This window comes from Corapipo altera, unplaced genomic scaffold (assembly GCF_003945725.1).
Source record: "Corapipo altera isolate COAL_440 unplaced genomic scaffold, ASM394572v1 181b, whole genome shotgun sequence".
In the NCBI taxonomy this organism is placed as follows: domain Eukaryota; kingdom Metazoa; phylum Chordata; class Aves; order Passeriformes; family Pipridae; genus Corapipo; species Corapipo altera.
Window position 1 is genome coordinate 888,497 of NW_020884963.1, and position 19,378 is coordinate 907,874.

Consider the following 19,378-nt stretch of genomic DNA (forward strand, 5'->3'; position numbering starts at 1 on the left):
AGCACCAGAACTGATCCAAGTGCCCTGCACACACCCTCCCCAAGCCCATAAAAGCAACCCCACAGCGACACGATAACACAGCAGCACAGGAGCATCCCATCTCCAGAGCTCAAGGGATACAATTCCAATGTTTGCAGGAATTAGACCACAGTTTGGTTTCCCCTGCAGACTCGTGTGCAGAGCACACCCGGGCTCACCTGGCCATCAGCCAAACACAAGCCCACTGGATTCAGGAATGGTCTGGCTCCACTGTGGAATCTGTCCAGCCACTTACCAGTTTAGCTGAAATTTAGAAAATTTAGCCTGAATTTTCATATCATTCACAAAAACCAGATGTTGCTATCTATGTCCAAGCTTCCTTATTCACTGAGGTACATTTCCACACATCCACAGGATCTGCTCAGCTCTGATGGAAGAACTCCTCGGAAAAGCCTCCAAGAGAGCCATGGCCTACATCCTCCCCTGCCTTAAAAACCTCCCAGCCAGAAACACAAAGATATGGGGGAATTTAAAGCATCTAAATACAGCAGCTTAAAATACTTCTGTGCATCTGCTTTTGAGCCTTTCAAAGACTGGGTAATCTTCACCTCTGTCTTCCCAGAGCAGCCCATGAATCCAGCTGGGAGGAGGACAAGCACCACCCCAGCTCCCCTCCCTGCACCCCAGGAAAGGCAGCACAACTCCAGCCCCCACAGAAACTTCCTTATTACCCCCAGCTGTCAATGAAGGCATCGAATTATTGCAAGGCAAGGAGGCAAAAGCTCTCAGACAGCTTTAGTCTGACAAGCTCCAGTTTCTACCCAGCGCCTGCTGCAACACACCCACAGGGAGCCATCGGGCATCTCCCGCCTTTAGCACCCTCAGACCCAAAATTACATTTATTCGGCCTTAGTGTTCAACTCTGCTAAGCCACAGAAGTGACCAAGTAAGAACTGCTGTGTCTTGCCAGAGTCCAAACAGAAGCACGACCAGGGAACAGAGGGGGATTTAGTACAAATTCTCTACTGCCTCCTGCTCTCCCAGAAATCCCAGTACTGTTGGACAGCAGGGAAGACCCACTGTCACATCCAACAGCCTACACCCAACTGTGTTTAATCTTTTATAAAAACTTAATGCTGTTAGCATTCAGCAATCTGTCTGCATTTCCATGCTCCTCACAACCCAACCAATGCAATATCCTGTATTTTCTTCAGTATTACTACCAAAAAAAGCAGAAATTAATGATTTGCCTCGTGAAACCAGAGACAGCAACAAATAAAAAAAAGCTGAGAATACATGTGTCACAAAATGAGTAAGATTTATCACATATTTACTAATTTAAAGTTATTATTGTTGACTGTGAGGTCTAAGTTTCTCCCATTTTTTCTGGTACATTCAGCCCCACACCTACAATCCCACATGTGAGCGCTCCTGCACAAGTTTCTTCATCCTAAAACTCTTCTGCAAACTATCCCATTGCAGCTTTCCCCTTCTCAGCTTCTCATCTTCCTCCCCACTCCTTTATGCAAAGCTGGAACACTGTCACTGCTTTCTCAATCCACAGAACATTGTATTTTCAAGGCCTTGCCCACAAAGTATATGGGAAACAACCAAGCACAAAGAACCCGTGCAAGAAAAACCTGGATATACAAGATGGGAACTTTGTACCCTGCTTACATAAAAAGGACCACAAGCCAATAAGCACCTGCTTGGTGTTTTAAGAAATACTAAGCATCCATGTATTTGTTCTCTACCCAATAAATAAACTGTCTTTATTCTTGGCCTCAGCGTGATCAAACCAAAACTTTGAACTATGCATTTTTCTACATCTACTTTTTGAATTACAAATCAGCTTGCAAATACAGAATAACTGTTCACTGGAATTTCAGACTACATGTCATTTCTTCCCTAGCAAATGTTTTGCCCATTACTTATTTGGTATTGTTACACACAGCCAAGCAATGCAATTTTATTTTTTTTTAAAAAAACTCCCAACCATTACCATGCTCCAAATCCTCCCTCCTGCATTTCTCAATACATTATCCAATTAACCACAAACTTGGCACTAGAGCAGAGTGATTTAAACATGCACTGATTCTGCCACGTTTCAGGTGGACATTATTTCACTGGAGGAACAGGAGCAAGGGAGAGAAAAGCTGTCAGAAATTTCCTTCCAAGGAACAAGACTCAAGGAACAGGATTCAAGGAATGCTATGAAAGCCAAATTCAGGAGCCAGAAGTACATCAAGGGCCTTTCTTCTAGTATGTCACTAGGGGCATCACCCTGACCACCACAAAATGCCAAAGCTTTCCTGATGCAGGGAAGCAGGGATTGTTGTGGGAGTGCATTGGCAGCACTGCCCTGGCTTTTACATCCCTCGGTTCCCTGTATTGTATCTTCCTGCAGAACCACCAAGCTGCTTTCCCTACGTGACTCTGATCAGCTGGGGGGGAGCAGAAATATGTTCATAGTAGCTGGAGACTCTTTTCTAGATGTACATTTAACTACCATTATAAATAGAAAAGCACTGGCTACTTTTAGGACAGAAACAAGTTCTACAGTGACCTGCACAGATAAACAAAATTAAACACTAAGACCTGATCACTAATTCCACTTCTGCTGAAGCATGTGAGCTCCTTCCCTTACTGCAAATCAGCTTGTGCTCTGGTACCATCAGACTCAACTAAAAGATGCCAACAACTCCACCTGTTTCTAATTCAGTAAGAGAAGCACTTCAGGATTTAAAAGCTACTCATGACTACTTAGTTTTTCAAGATTTTGTTACAGATTTTATAAGATCAATGGTTTACCCTAAACAATTAGTCACAGCCTGCCACAGAACTAATACTCAATCCTTACTTTAATCATATATGATGCAATACCAGGATGAGATTTTAAAAAACAAACAACATGAGCGAGATTTGCCTTTAGATTTTCACTACCCAGCTTGATGGTAACAAGTTCTGCCGTTCTGGTCAAAAGCAATAAGAAACTGTATTTTTTAGCAGTGTGTGTGCCTGTCCTAAAAAGCTACAATGACATTTTGAGACTTGTGTTTATTGTCAAAATAACTACAGATAGTTTGGTAAGTTTTCAAAGGGTATTAACTTCTCCCAGTCATCCTGCAGATCCAGCTCAGATCTGAGACTCGAGCTGGACTTACTCATGCAATGCTGCTGCTGGTCACAGAGCCCAGCTGCCTCCTCTGACACTGATACATCCACACATATCCAGAAATATTAAGGAAGCTGTCGAGGAGAGCTGCACGTTGTGCCCAGGGGAACACGATGCTCCTTTTCCTGTTCCCCAGCAAAGTGTTGTTTTTCTGGTGAAGGTGATGGTGACACCAAAAACTGTGAACAAGGCAGGACCCCAGAACAGCAGGTTACCTTCCCCCTGCTGAACTGATTCCCATCACACAACTGCTTCCAAACGGGAGACGCAGCTTTAACTCGAGGGCAACAGCATTTCTCCAGTGATTTAATTTGCATTTATTGCCACAATATTCCCTGTTTGTGAGGATCTGTTTTCTCTGTGCGCTGCAATTCCCTCCCCATCAGTTATCAGACACGGGGCCACCTTCACCCACGTGGCAAACCCAGGCAGAAATGCTGTGCCAATTCCACAACTTCTTTAGGAAACACAGACAACCTTTGCTAGAGAAAGGGGTTAATGTTCAGCTCTGTGCCTTGCAGGTTCGGTCTCAAGTGAAGAGCCCCGTTTGATACCTGTAGGAAGCTGCCATTTTTGCATCTCATATTCCATTTGTGAACAGCCCTTTTTGTTCTTTAGTCCAAGTTCTGAATTATTTAATCCTGTCTCCAACACTTGAAATTATCTCTCCCTATAAACAAGAGGTTATTTAGTGAAAGGAAATAAATAATTTAAAAAGTCAGACCCTAAAGTGTTCCTGGCTCTGTTTTTAATTAATATTGATACAATCTTGAGAAACCTGCTGCCTAATATCACAAGGCAGGTCGAAGCTCATCAACAGTTAAACGTCTCCTTTCAACAGAAGGTGGAAGAGGAAGTTGGGAGCTGCCGGGTGCCAGCGATCCGGGACTGCCCAGCCCCAGCTCCTCACAACTTTCCCGTGCACAAAAACCAGGGCTTCAAAGCCATTAGAGCCTGAGCTCCAACGAACTGGAGCTTACAGGGCTCAGGTGGAACTGTGTTAAGCATAAATCCTTCGGGTTTTTGTCCTGGGATAGAGTAGCGGAAACACAGACGTAAGTATTTTTATTTTCTGTAATTCCATGCTCAAAATCCGCTGGTACAAATGAAGGACAGGCAGGGAGGGAGGCACGGACAGTTCTGTGGGACTGAACTTCATACCCAGTAACGATAGTTTTTATAGCATATTGCTTCATCTGCAAGTGGGAGTAAATATTACACTACCTCTTCATGCAGATGGGTGGGTAAGAAAAAAAAAAATAAAACACAACAAAACCAAAAAGCTAATTTGAAACAAATTAACTATTCTGCATATGGATGAAGGTACTTCTCTACTTCCCTGGTCACTCCAGGACTCTGCAGACAGACTGTGTGCAAAGTTAATAAACTCAGTGCTGCACAGACTGCCTGGTGAACCTGCCAACAGGTGAACAGCCTCAATCCGCAACGGGTATAAATAATCACCAGTCCTCAAAAGCAGGTAATGAATATTGTTCAAACAACTCTAAGCTGGCGTTACCAGAACGCTTCAAAGGAGAAGCTACAAGCTGTTCAAGTCAGACTGTCACATTTAGTCTGCAAAAACGAGATTAAGGTTTGCACGGTGATACTCCACAACAGGTTTTACAGTATGCACAGAAATTAAATTATGATAAAAGTGAGCTATTTTTTACCAAAAACAGAAGAGAACAATCTATCAAAATGCCATTTGGCTGCGTTCATTACATTTTAGAATTTAATTTACATGATAGATACTTTAGCATAATATGTTTTAATCAATAAGCATTTCTGAAGGCTTTATTTTTATAGGCAATATTTAGACTTGTTCACCCTTAAATGTAACACCACGGCAGTGATGTTTGGAGCATTTATCTTCCTATGCTAAGCAAATACAACCACACATACACAGAGGCAAAAGCAAAAGTCCACAATTAGAGATGTCAGACCTTGTTTAACTACATCTTAATTTAATCCATTTTATTTTATACAATTCTACATCTGGATCTCATTTTCTGTATTCCTGTAGGTATTCTGGGTCACTATTAAGAGCCCTTTCAAGTCAGCAAAGTTCAGCCAAGTCTACCTTAATCCCAAACCTTTAAAAGAAACAATAAAACACACGGAAAGGGGGTGGAAGACGACGGAGAAGCCTAAAACAAAACGCTACTTTACCCCACCTCCTAATGCACCTGAAAGTCAGAAGGGACCAGCCTCCTACCACAGATCCTACGCAGCACTTCCCGTTTTGGGGGCTGCCGGGGTGGGATTTTTAGCACCGCTCCCGCGAGCCCGGGCGGGGGGAAGGGGAGGGCGGCAGGACCCGCGTCCCGCTCGCAGCCCCCCGCGGGCATCCCCTCACCTGCAGCGGGGATGCGGCTCTGCCCAGCATCAGCGCACCATCCCTCCGCCCGCCGCAGGCTCCGGCCGGCTCCGCCACCGCCTCCACGGGGGCCGCGGTGGGCAGCCGCCGGCTTTCGAGCCAATTTATTTAAACGGGAGGCAGCGGCAGCGGGTTTGGAGAGGCAGGGCAGCGCCTTCCTGCGCCAATCAACTGGGAGACACGCGTGTTGCAATCCCATTCACGGCGGGAGCAGCACCAATTCAGCGTTTGACAACCTCCCCCCCCCCACACACACCCCCTCCCCATAACCCGCCCCGGCCTCATCTGCACCCCGGCAACTCTGTGAAACCCCGAATGCCCGATGGCCCCGGGGCACGCACCCCCGGGGCAGGGGGAAAGGCCGCTCCGCCAGGACTTTTCCCCGGAGGAAAAGGGCACTTCTGGGCTGTTCCGAGGCAGCACCAGCAGAAAGCATCAACATTCCGCTCATCCGTCAGCTCCTGGACAGCAGGAGAGGCTGGAGAGCCCGTGAATTATGTAACGTGCCCTCCCGCCGCCGCGGGGAGATGCGCTGCGATGCCCCGCCGGCCGGGACGCCCCTCCCCGCACCCGGCGCTGCCGCCGCTGCCCTCCCGCGAGTCCCCCCCGCCCCCCGGCGCTCGCCCCTTCCCACCCCGCCGCTCCCTCCTCCCCGGCGGGGTCCCCGGCGCGGTGCCCGCGGCGGTCGCAGGGCGGCGGCCGGAGCCCCCCGCGCCCGGCGGAGCGGAGCGGAGCGAGGGCCGGACCCCGCGGGGAGCGCCCGCCCGCCCGGCCGGCACCACAGCGCCCCCAGCCCCCGCCGCTCCGCGCCTGCACCGCCAGCCCGCCCGGCGCCCCCACACACACAAAGTCCCAGCACTCGGTAAACTTTCCCCCGGCTTCCCGGCGAGGGAAAAGCGGCGGGGGGACGCGGCGGCGGGAAGCGGGGCAAGGCGGCGGGGAGGGAGGGACGGGAGGAGGCGGGCGGGGGGATGAGCGGCGGCCGCCGGGAGTCCCGGCGCGCCCGGAGCCCCGCACGGCGCCGCCGGCGGGGGGGAGCGCGGAGCGGGGGAGAGCAGCCCGGGACGGAGCGGGCGAAGCGGCGGCGGCCCCGGCAGCGGCGGCTCCGGCGCCATCTTGGGCTGATCGATGAATTGAACAAAGAGGATCAATTTCCGATGGGGCCGGTGATCGATGGCGGGGGGGGCGGAGGGAGCGGAGCGCCGCGGCCGGGCGGAGCGGGGGGTTCCCTTTAGGCGGCGCGGGCCGGCAGCGGGAGGAGGAGGGGGAGGCCGGGCCCGAGGGAAGGCGGAGAAGGGAGGGAGGGGGGGGGTCCGGCGGCGCGGCCCGGCCGGTGCGGCGAGCGGGGGAGCCTGACCTGCAGCTGCTGTAAATCAAAGCGCTTCCAATATTGAAACATCGATCCCACATTGGCCGCCATCTTGAGACATATTGAGACAGAGTGAGCGGCTGATAGAGAGAGAGGGGCTGGAGTTCAGGAGCCGGGAGGGAGGGGGAGGGAGGGAGGGAGGGAGGGAGCCGGCGGGAGGGGGGAGGAGGGGCGGGGGGGCAAGGGGGAGGGAGGCGGGCAGGGAGCGCCCAAATCCCGGCCTGGAGCCCGCCCGGAACACGGACTCAGCCCGCGCGCTCGCGGGGGGGGGGAAGGGGCGCCGCGCCCGCGCGCTCGCAGCGACCCCCCCGCAAACCCCCCCCGGCCCCGCACCCGGGGGGACCCGCGGGCGGCGCCGGCAGCGCGGGGGGATGCGGGGACAGCAGGGACAGCAGGGCGGTGCGGGGCCGGCCGGGCAGCGCGGGGGGATGCGGGGACAGCAGGGACAGCAGGGCGGTGCGGGGCCGGCCGGGCAGTGTGGGAGGATGCGGGGCAGTGCGATGCGGACAGTGCGGGGGGATGCGGGCCTGGGCAATGTCGGGGGGATGCGGGGGCAACCGGGGGATGCGGGGGCAGCCGGGGGATGCGGGGACAGCCGGGCGGTGCGGGGCCGGGGGGGATGCGGGGCAGTGCGAGAGAGGGCGGTGCGGGGAGACGCGGAGCCCCCGCGGGCGCGGTGCGGGCTCAGGGCATCGCATCGCCCCGCAAATGGTGCCCGAAGCGGCGGCGGCGGGGGGGTGGTGGATGGGGGGGCTGAGCCCGCTCGGGGAGCTGCGGGGCTAAAATTAGCCAAGTGCGGAGAGTTTAGGGGAAACAGCAATGAAAAAGTGCATCGGGGGCAGCCGGTTCGCGGTGGCCGGGGCGGTCCGAGAGCGCCTGGAACGGGATTTCTTTGGCGCGGACAGGCGCTCCCTGCCAGGGCCGCTGCCGACGGGGGACGGCTCGCACGGAGGTTGGAAAATCAGATCCCAGCCCCGCGCAGGATATCCATAGAAACGGAGATTAAAAGGATGAAATAAGTTATTTTGTTCTAAACAATAATGTTGCTATAAATACGAACGTTTTCCTTGTTCCCTTCCTGAAAAGCGCAGGGCATTTTAGCAGGCTCATCTCCTGACAAAACAAACCAGTGTACGCAGCCAGGCTGCAGGTACCTTGCCCCCCGCGAAAGCATTCCTTGTTTTTACTGGGAAATGGGCAAAACTGCGGTCTGTACTTGTCCCCTCTGGAATCAATAAGCCGCACGGTATTTTTCCAAATACAGCTACTTTCGCTGTTTTGCACTTCATCTGTAAAAGGGAAATATATCTTCCCCCCGTAAGTGAGTGATTGTAGATTATTTCTCAAATTGTATTTGATCACCGAGTGAATTTAGTGCTCACTCAAGTCCGTGGGCTGACTGCTTGGAAATGGCTCTGTCTTTGGAGAAGTTACAGCAGACACAGCGGCAGAGCAATTGCCACAGATTATTTCCCAATCTGCTGCCGGCCTCCTTTGGAAGAGCACCATCAGTTCAGCCTCCATTTCCACTTTTTGCTGAGGCTGCTGCTTACAAAGATACTAATTGCGATGGCGGGTTTTATGTTAATGGGTTCCACGTAATGATCAGCCTGACAACTACAGACCTTCGGATTGTTAGTTGGCTGCACCAGGAATATAACTAATGGCATTTGGTTATGAAAATGCCACCCTCCACCTGCTGATGTGGACTGGGGGCCCAAGGAGACCGAAATCCCAGAGCCGTGGCTGCCGTGGGGCTGGACCCCAGGGATGCCTTGGGAGAAGGAAATGCCTTTTCCTCCAGGAGTGCCACACTCTGAGAGAGGGCAGCTCTTTGCTGGGATGACAGTGGGGAGGTGTGGGGTGCCCGGCCGGGGTCCCCCCTGCTGCAGGGAGAGGTTTTAGGGTGCTGCGGAGTGACAGCGTCCGCAGGGATGGAGCTGCGCGAGCCTCCGAATTCTGACTAACGCCGTAACCGGTTTGGTAGCTCTAAAATAGGATTTTAATCCTGGGAAGCATCATTTCACATTCCAGTGATCTAATCAAAATCCTTTCCTCTAATCTCTCCATGGTCCCCCCTTTCTAGATGAAAGAGGCTGGAGTTCCTGTCTTCACCCTTTCTCCGCTGCCTCCCTGTTCTACCAGTCTGTTCTGTGTCCAGGCAACTGCAAAAAGACATTTCAAAGGCTCCTGCCGTGCCATGTAGATGTTTTTCTCTTGTTAGTTTGGACTGCAGGTGTGTGAGCCTCAAGGATGAAGTATCGTGGTGCTGTTTTAGGTTCGGGGCACACAGTCATGGCACAATAAATCACATAGTAACGCTCGGCTTTGAACGCGCACGCACAGAAAAGGGGAAAGAAAAAAGCATCTGACCTGAATCATTTTCTGGAAACACATCTGGTTAAAATCCGAAGTTTTAAATTGAGTAATATTTTAAAATACATTTGGTAGGTATTACATTACAGTGTTATATCTGGTAATATTTATGATACTAATGTGTTAAGCGGAGGTTTATATCTGTCAAGAAATATGAATGATTGTCATATGGGCTAACAAATGTATCCTGATATAAATAACATTTTATGATATTTTTAACATTATTGTAGTCTTTCTTTTTGCAGAACTTACATTATTGCCAATTTGAAATAAAAGCTCTGTGGCTACATACCAAAGCTTTTAGCTATATAATTTTGAATAAGTACAAACTGATTTTGGGAAGTGCTGAGAAACCTTAACTGTGCCAGGAGACAAACGCTGAGCACCTATAATTCCTGTTGTTTCCGTGCAGGATCAAGTCCCTTATTTGCCATTTTGTGTGGCAGCAAGCCCAAGGAAATCTTGTTTGACAGCTCAGTTTTCTCAAAGTGCTGTATTTCTTCGGGCTGGATTCTGCAAAGATCCTGCAGGCTACAGAGCTCCTTGGAGCAAATGGTGCTGTGCTTTGTGTTCCTGCTGAAACCTACCTGTGTAAGGTGGGAGAGGGATCTTGGAAAATTTGGTGCATCCTGGCAAGAAGACAGTTAGAATAAAGTTTTCTTGGATTATTATGTTTTGAGGAATCATTCTCATCTGCTCATTTGAGGAAGGATTTCCTAAGGTTAGATTTGATCTGTGTAAATGCTAACTTCTTTCAACGGGCACTAATAGAGTACTGAGAAAAGCAGCACAGTGGATTTGAAGTTTAAATCTAAAGTGATGGCAGTGACCAGTGGTACTTCAGTAACACTTGCTACATCCAAAATATTTGTAAGTATGTTGTACAGATTTCTTTTTTGAAACTAGGCAAAAATCAGATTAAAATTTGTTACCTAATAATGTCATAAAATATCATTAATACAGATCTTTAATGAACATATTTGCACACTGGGCCATGACTGGCAATTGGTCTTGTTGTTCTTCACATGTCGTTGTCCAGAACACTGAAGGAAATGGACCCTTATTCCAAGGGTTCCAGGCTGGTTGGGAACAATTCCTTGCACAGCTGCTCCCCAGGGTAGCAGTCTGCATTCACGAAGATATTTTGGACCATGAGTCCAGTTTTGATCAATGGACTTGTGCTTCTCTTTGCCTTAATCAATCTGCCTTATCCCCTTGTCCAGGACACTGAAAGAAGAGGTGTTGCTTCCCCCAGCAGCTGTAACTTTGAGTCTCTTCTCCATGGATTCTTTTTTTTTATTCTTCTCATTTTCATTTAAATTGATTCCCAAATTTCTATCTTTTCCCATAAAAGACTTCTCCTTAGAGCCTTCTCCGTACCCCTGTCTGCTCCTTGTCCAGCTCCTTCCCTCCTCACTTCCATGGCTCTCATCTTTCTTCAGTTGCTTCTTGTCCCCATCTGCCTGGCTCCACATGCCTGTGGCTGCTGGAAAGGAGCTTCTCATTCCAAAATCCCATCCCTCTCCACTGTGGAAGTGTCATTCTGCTCACTCTTAAACTGGATCTGAGAGCAAAGCTCCTTCTATCCTTATTGCACTTAGTGAGACTCCGTAGGGATGGCAGAGAACAGAGGCAGCCAAACAGATAATTTATGTTCCTAGGAGATTTAGCCCAAATTAAGATCAAGACTCATATATGTCTTCCAAATCACAGATTTTTTTCCCCCCAATTATTGTCATTGACTCCAATTCTGCTTGATTTATATGTGCTGTAGTAGCCAGAGGTTTTGCAGCATATAAATTGCCAGAGGATTTGGCTGGTGATGTGGACACAGTGACATGTGGAAGCTCAGGAAAGCCCCTGAGCAGAAAATGGTTGGAAGCTGGGAGAGTAGCAGGGAGAAGCATCCCCTGTACCTGCCCATGATTACCTGAGTGTCCAGCAGTGGTCACGCAGCTGGATGGACCCTTGTTCTCAACCAACGTGGCAATTCCCCCATTCTTTGGGAATTTGGGAAAGTTTTAGCACAAACGATGTAGATGGCAGCATACATGACCTAAGCACCAAATCCTAGGATTTCTATACCCTGTGAGTACTGCACAGCCACAGATACACACTGGTAGGAGGAAGAGAAGAAAGAAATTCTCAAAGAGGGCAGGGAAAGCAAAATAAATTTAGGTGGTGTGGTTACTTGCTGTTTAACTCTGAAGACATTTATAAGTATCCAGCATAACCCACAACAGATCTCCTTTGAAGATTTGTGGATTAACCCCTACCAACACCAACCTGTGGTGGCACTGGGGGGGTCTCTCTGCCGTGGACAGCAGGAGTTGTTGAAAACCCCAAAAGAACTCCCACACTGAATATGTTTGCAACATTTCTGTCCAATTGCTGCTTTTCTCATGGTGTATTCCATCCAGATGCCTGGTGGTGCTTTGGCCAAGACCAGTGACAGCAGTGCCATGGGCAGGCAGGGGAATTAGGGAAGAAAAGGACCGGTCAGGTTATCCACTCCCTGGAGCTGGCAGTGAGTAACAGTTTGATACTGAGTTTATCTCAGGGTATGGGTCACACCAGTTTTAACTTGTAAGCATTGTCCTCACCTTCTTGTCCTTTATCCCATGCACAGGATGGTATCCAAGCTGGGATTTTGCTTGGATGGGAGGTGTGTCGAGTCCTTTTCCACTGGTCTCACCCTCCCTCCAGCTCTCTTCTCTCCAGCTTAGGCTGTTCTGTTGATTTGGGAATTTATCTTCTCTGTCCTTTAAAGGGGTCAGAAGACAAGTTAGTAGGTTATGTTCCCCAGCAAAATTCCCACCTTTTTTCTCACTTGGAACCTTTCACGTATTTTTTTACCTTTTACTGATTTCTATTAGGGCTTTGGGGTTTGCATATCATTTTTTTTGGTGGTATTTAACTCTTGCTATTCCTGTCATGAACTCTCACCCACTTCATGCAGCAACTTCCTCACTTCAGGTTCCTGCTCTTCCCGTCTCTCTCTCCCTGCTCAGATCCATTTTGGCTTTGTGTTCTCCACCCAGCCAAGTATTTCTCCCAGTCTTCAGGTCCAATATTCCACATATTACTTAAGAATAAGAAGCTGAAACCATCATTATTAGTTTAAATCCCTTTTTATGTTCTGAAGCTCACCTGTGCTGATTATATTTCTTTGTGCTGCTCACCCCATGGCAGGAAAGCTGGTTTAGTGACTGGCTGGGGATGGGAGCTGCAGTTGGATGCTGTCACAGGGCTTTTCAGGGCACGAAACAACTCACTGGATCCTCCCTCAGTTCCTCCATTCTGTACAGCACCAGTGGTCACTGGGAGATCAAAATCTTGTGGTGACTGTTGGGGTTGCAGAAGAGAGAAACTGCAAGGAGGAGATGGAGGAAAATGTGTAACTAGAGCAGCTCAGAGCTGCTCCCTCACCTCCAGTTCCCCTTTCATTCCCTTCCAGACAGGGCCCATACCTTCAGTGCAAAGCTGAGCCGCCCTGGAGAAAGCAAAAGAAAGGTTTTCCTTTCACTTTCCAATCACAAACGCTTCGTGTGGGACAGCAGGAAGGAACATCCCTCTGCTCCTTTCCTCCAGCTGGGTTTTTTGGTCCCCTTCTCCCAAGCCCAGGGTGGGTGCCCCCCTCACTGCGGGTGCCCCGTGGGTGCTGCCCGTGCCCGGGGTACTCGGCCCCGGCTCTGGCACACGGGGCCAAGGGCAGGGGCGGCTGTGCCTGGGCCCCGTTGTGACAGGCAGGGAGGGAGAGGAGAGGCAGAGGGTGGAAGGATGGGGAGACAGGTGTGTGCAGAGATGGGCAGATCCTGGGACAGCCTGGCTGTGCTGCTCCGCTGGGACCCCAACCCTGAGCAGAGCCCCCAGGCTCCACGGAGCCCCAGAGGGGAAGCCTGGATTGGAGTGTTTGGGATGTTTGAGGTGGCTGTTCTTCCAATAATGAGTGTGAGATGTCGTTTTGGGAAGCACATCTTTTCTTAGAAACACAACTGTGACTGACTTAGCACAACTGTGATTTTCTGCAAACACAACTGTGTTTGGGGTTGTTGCATATGAATGCACGGGAAGGAGAAATAGTAATTCTGGATTAATGCAGAAAGGGAGAAAACAGACACCCTTAGAGGAAGCCCTAAGTTCACTGCAGCTGCCACACGCTGGCAAATCCAGTGCTGCACCCCACAGGAAATATTTTAGTGTGGAGAACCTCTTATTTGAAAAGAGATACCAGGGACCTGTCATGACACACACAAATGAACCAAAGTGCTTGGGGTAGCACATCAATCCACTATTTCTTCAGTAACGTGTATGAAATAAATTGGTTGTTTTTCCCCTGGTGTTGCATCATTTCCTATTTGGTGTCTGGCTGGTGACAGATTATCAAATAGGGGGGAAAAAAAAATCTATATAATTTTTTATATCTAAACATCACCTTCTTCTTTGGATAAAGAGATCCAGTCTTAATCTGGCCATGATTCTCCACATTTATGTGCTGGCCTTGTCTGCATCTGCTTGGCATTATCCTGGATTGGGGCTTTAACCTGCTACGAATCCAAAGAAATTATATGGAATTGATGGGATCACTATGAAATTCCAGGGGTGTAGGCTAGTGCAGACCATATTCTATTAATCTTGTTGTGTTCTTTCTGTAAATAACAAGCTGGATTTGGCCCAACAAGAGTAAAACAAATTGAAAGCATTCATAAAGAGAAGGAAATGGGTTTAAGATGTAAGAGTATCGTATTGGTGGGCTGTCTCCAAGAATCCAGTTTTTAAAAGTACCAAAGCACATACAAAACTTTCGTTTAATTTGTTTTAAAGTGCCTGCTGTGTGGGGCTGGCTGCTGAACCAGGGCCATAGGCATAAGACTTGCTTTCATGAAAGGATTAAATAAAAAAAAAAAAATTAAAAACTGCAAGGAGGAGAAAAACGTTCAAGGGCAGCCAACTTGGAGGAAACAAATATAATTTAGTTATGTGAAGTGTTTATAAATGCAGTTTATGAACATGTATGAAAAAGTAATTTTTTACTTTTCAGACTGCAAATGTCACACAGAAAAGAAACAATGGCTTATTTGTCCTTTTCAAGGATTTTTAGAGAATACTTTGCAGTTTTGCTGTTTATTTTGACCTGCTTTTTCCTTTTTAATAGCTTATTATTCTGTTGATTATTTCACATTAGCTCTTTTTGTGTGCTCTCCCTTATTTGTGATTGATAGGGAAGCATTTACCTGGTTTATCTGAAAGTGGGAATTGATTTTAAATTTTGTTTAAAGTTTCAGACTTTCTTTTCACATACATAGGCTACCAAATTTGATTTATAAATCCCACTTTTTATGTCTCTTGCATCATCAGAATAAATGTGAAATGACACAGAATGCCTGGAATTGCAATAATGCCATGTAACAGAACTGACTATCAAGCTGCATATATAGATTAGATTAATGCATAAATCTAATTTGATATTTTACACTACTGGGCTAATATTTTACAGATGTAATGCCAAGTTGTTAAGTAAATGAAAATCACAGAGAGTCCAATTCTGAAAGGATTACTCAGGCAAAAATCCCTGAAGTCAAAGGGAGTATTGCCTGAACGAAGTCTGCAAAATTAGAACTAGAGCCATATTCCCCAAACAGACAAGCAGATTTATCTTCCAGATCTGCCCAGGAGTTGAATGAAAGATATATAGAGAAAATGAACAAGTAGGTAACCTGAAATATAAGGAGAGACTGATAAGATCACAACAACCCTGAGCAAGCATTTGTGCGGTTGGTGATGTCAACAGGAGCCCAAGTTGTTTTAATAAACTTGTTCATAGTTGTCCTATACTGTGTTTTATATTCTGAAGTACATAGATCACGTAAGAGTTTAACAAGAAGAGCATTCATATTAAATTTGCACATAAAATACCTCCGTGAAATATGTGAAATGCTTTTCTTTTTTATACGATTCCAATAAAACATCGATCATAAAAGCTCTGCCCTCCTGCTTCTTCGTATCCCGTTTCAGCTGTTGCTTTGTGTTTAAAGTTGGAATCCGTGACACTCAGCAGATATCACTGTGGGGCACTTTTAATTGGTGAAGAAAGACCCTGGCTCTGCTTGCTCACTGGGGGGGGATAAATCAGGAGAAACCCCAGCAGAGCTGGTGAAATGTTGCCTCTCTGTGAGGGGCTGTGGGGCCAAGTGATAGAAACGGTTGCAGCTCCTGTTCACAGCTGCTCAGGATCTGGCCCACTGACTTGGATGGAGCCAAGCCAGGGATGATTTCTGCCCTTTATCATGAGTTTGCTCAGTGTTTTGCACTGTCAATTCTCCTGACTCTTGCTGCCAAACTCGGCTCCCTTCTTCACAGTTTCGTACAGTGTGAACCGATACTGGTGGAAATCCAAGGGTAAAAAAGCGGTGAGTATGAAGCACAGATCTGTAGCCTGGATCTGAGAGGAACAGCTTGACCACAGAGGAAGTTATTTGCACAAAAAGTATTCAAACAGATATGCACGGTTTACATGTGTTTAGTAAATCTTGTCTGAAAACTAGAACCAGCTGGATGGTGTGTGGAGGCCCCGGTCCCAGCCCCTCCTGAGCAACGTTTCATACGTGTGCACGATACACTTCGAGTCACTTTTTCCATCTTTTAATTTGGGGGACTGAAATACGAGGAGAGCGATTTCCATTTCGGTCTGTAGTGGATATCAGCATCCTCAGGATGACATTCCCATCACAACCCCTTCCCTCCACCTGCAGCCCAGGAGCAGAGGCAGGGAGGGCATAAACCCCCTGTGGTAGCTCAGGGGAAGGAAGGGAGCTTTTCGTGCCAGGCTCATCCTGCCATGTTCATGTGAGGGTGACAAGCACAATCCTTAAGGACAATTATCCTGGGAGGGCAACAAGTAGAATCCCTAAGGACAATTATCCCAGGGTGATTACCCTACTTGAGGACAGCGAAATCCACTCTCAGTTCACTCCCAAGCCAGAGGAGAACCAGGCCTGAAAGCTAAATTCTCATGCCAGATTAAGAAAGCTGTAGATGCAAGCAAGATCTTTTTCCTTTTTTCCCCCTTCTTTGTGTGTGTGTGTGTGTGTGTGTCTAACTATGCAACAAATTTTGTAGCTGAGATTTACATACTTCTTGATTCATGAAATTATGAGCAGCTGCTATTTTGCTACATTCTTAAATTGAAAAGGCAGCGAAGAAAAGAACAGACACATTAGGCAAACTCCATCTGCCCCTCATGTCTATCACTTCCCTTCACTCACTCCTTTGCCAAACAGGATACAATGGCATAATCAGATGTCTTGGTTTGCCTGGGAGAGTCCCCAAATTCATATAGCTGTCGTCTAAGACGGGATTTTTGTTTTTCAGACAACTTCTTAACATGGGCTCTTGTTCCTCCTGAAACGTGGATACATATTTACAGAGGAACACAAAGGATCTTCAGGGAGAGAAGAACCTTCCAAATGGCTCACAGGCTTTTGGAGGCTCCTGGAAGTCTTCAGACATCTATTCTCAGGGATCTTAGGATCACTTAGATTTAAGATTTACTTTAAGATTTTCCTTCCACCTTTTTATTCAAACTACAGCATGGAAAGATTTTGGGGTGAGAGGGTAAAATACAGGATTCATGATTAGAACAGGTGGGGTTTATCTCGAGCTTTTGCCATGAAGCTCTGAACAAATCCAATCTACAGGTAGTTCCATGCCTGGAGAAAAGAGTTATTTAAGCTCTCTGGAGAAGAGAACTTCTGTCTCTGGCACGGTGGAAAACAGTCTGGTCCAGTGGTCTTCACACTAAATGCCACCCTACAGATAATAACACTATATTTCACCATGATGTAAATGTTTTAATTTTCCATTTTTGAACAAAAAGATGGAAGCTCAGAATTTTAGACCTATTTAACACCTGGTTAAACACTTAACAAACTAGTAACAGCTGAGTGGATCCCTGTTAAGTGGAGTTTTTTTCTTTTTGTTGCCCCACTTAAGAAACAGTCATTGTCATTCAGTCTCATTAACATAAATAGGTTCCCTAGGAGATGTCCCATTAAAGTGGCCATCCCTATTAAGCATGTCCCAATTAAGTAGTGTTTATTGTATGGCAGGTTCCAGACCTCAAAGCAGAATAATTTTCAGTTCCTAGAGGGGAAAAAAATAAGTCAAAGAAATTACATATTTAAAAAAGGCTTAAATTGATACAAACTGATAAGAGCCCAAAAATGAAAAATGAGGGCTGACACTTCAGCCTTTTGTTTACCCTGTAATGCTGCTTTTCTGGTTTTGAGTTAAGAATGTAGCCTACACCCTAACTATGAATTTCTTGGCTTTGATTTGATTGTGTCATAACTTAATGTTTTATGACTTACAATCACATTAGTCATAGGAGTCACTCAAGTTTAGAGATGATGGAAAAGACATAGGGGATAGACAAATCCATACTCGGGAAGATGAATAGTCTTGTGGTTGAAACCGTGGGCTGGGACCCAGGAGAGCCGAGTTCACTGGCCAGGCCTGTGCCAAATGTTCCTGTTTCTGCCTCACTTAGAGCAAAACACCGAGACTCACAGCGTTATTTAGATACCTGAACAGACATTTAAATACTATTTTGAGTGTTCCTGTGCATGCATAATCTATTTTACTCTTTTCTTAATCAAGGTGGATTTAAGTCAGGGGCTTATTCAAGGTGTTAACAGACAAGCTCTGGAAAATCTTCTTGTGTTGGCTGAAGATGATACAACTCAGTGTCTGCTGCCAAAGGCTACCCCTTATCCCCCAAATTATATTAGTGTCAGCCACTTCAGCATAAAATCTAGGTCTTTAGCACAAACCTCCCTTCAAAGAGCTGAAATTGCTTGCCTTGATTTTGTCTCCAAGTGGTGGAGAAGCAGGCAGGTGCCTCCTGTCTGTCGTGTGTCCGTGGGAGGAGCACAGAGAGGGAGCAAAGGAGGAGGAGGAAGAGGAGGAAGAAAAGTAATGCCACCTTCAACAACTGAAGGGAGGGCAGCACATTTACACTTTCAGGGCATTTGCACCTCAGTGCTCACCCTGCAGAAATAAGATATCCCTCGTATAGCTTTACCCCACATTAGACGACCTGTCCTGCCTTTGAAGCAGAAGTTTGTACCTGGGTGGAGTTCAATAAGTACATGGAAAATATTCACAGGGCCACAAACTGACATCTCTTCATGGCAGGACCTCTAGAATTTTCCTCAGTACATACAAAAATGGAAATACAAAGGTTCAAACCTTGTCAAAAAACAGAATTTTGATTCATGCAGAGCAATGACTTCTGGATCCCTCTTTTTGGTGTTTCAGAGAAACAGACAGTTTGAGTCATCCCAACTTATTTTATTTCACAGAATCATGGAAACATTTAGGTTGGAAAAGAAACTTGAGTCCAACTGTAAACCTAACACTGCCAAGCCCACCACTAAACCACGTCCCTAAGCTCCATGCCTGGAAGATTTCGTGCAAGCTTCCCTGAAAAGCAATGTACACCTGTTAAATACTTTTCCTTGGTCTCAATAATCATGTTTTTTTTTTAAGAAAAGCAATTATCCCTGGAGTACAGTTTCATATCAAAAGTTGTGATTTGCACAATGGTGCACAAGTGGTTCACACATTTAATGTGTAGCCCATGCTCTGAAGAACCTTAAGATTTCTTTGCATTAATAAGAGGCACTGTATTTTAAAATGAGGGTTTGTGAGTAGGTGGTAAACTTTCTTCTGGGTCACTGAGTAGCAAGTGGGTGCTTTGAAAGCATCTCCCAGGAGCCAGGTAATCTGTGGTTGAGCGATGCAGGTGTCCTACTGTGGTCAAATCAGAAAGAAAGACTTCTATCCTTAAGGCAGTAAAATAATTACACCTGGTGTCCTCATATCTTACCTCCAGTAAATAGGTGTAGAACAATGTGGCTTTGTAGTGCCCAGTAATAATATCAGGAGTTGGCAGCAAGAGAGTCTTTGTAGGGTTTACTGAAATCCTACATCACTCTGTGCAAGAGAAATGGTTAATACAGTATTTGGGGGTTCATCTCAGAACCAAAATACCTGGCCTTGTGTAAAACTCTTAAGTCTGTATGACTGGGGTGAGAAC

General features: G+C 47.2%; 1 protein-coding gene and 2 long non-coding RNA genes across 9 annotated transcripts in view; 1 reads left to right on the plus strand and 2 right to left on the minus strand.

The window, feature by feature from the left end:
• Nucleotides 1–7,060, minus strand: part of CUX1 (cut like homeobox 1) — a 271,777-nt gene extending 264,717 nt beyond the window's left edge. For 4 of the 7 annotated variants that reach the window (XM_027664423.1, XM_027664418.1, XM_027664417.1 and 1 more), the window contains exon 1: nucleotides 6,892–7,060. In XM_027664423.1, coding sequence (XP_027520224.1) covers nucleotides 6,892–6,954 — 63 coding nt within the window. In that variant the 5' untranslated portion in view covers nucleotides 6,955–7,060. The remainder of the gene's footprint in view (nucleotides 1–6,891) is intronic. The other 3 variants (XM_027664422.1, XM_027664419.1, XM_027664421.1) reach the window with 3 other exon arrangements.
• On the plus strand, nucleotides 3,333–5,295 carry LOC113957200. The gene is made up of 3 exons (XR_003531093.1): nucleotides 3,333–4,209; nucleotides 4,507–4,634; nucleotides 5,181–5,295. It is a non-coding gene; the product is annotated as an uncharacterized LOC113957200 (long non-coding RNA).
• Nucleotides 7,061–11,302: 4,242 nt separating the features above from the next.
• Nucleotides 11,303–19,378, minus strand: part of LOC113957199 — a 33,029-nt gene continuing 24,953 nt past the window's right edge. Inside the window, exons 4-5 of the long non-coding RNA XR_003531089.1 lie at nucleotides 12,430–12,649; nucleotides 11,303–12,041 (exon numbers count right to left, since the gene is read on the minus strand). This is a non-coding gene — a long non-coding RNA (uncharacterized LOC113957199). The remainder of the gene's footprint in view (nucleotides 12,042–12,429; nucleotides 12,650–19,378) is intronic.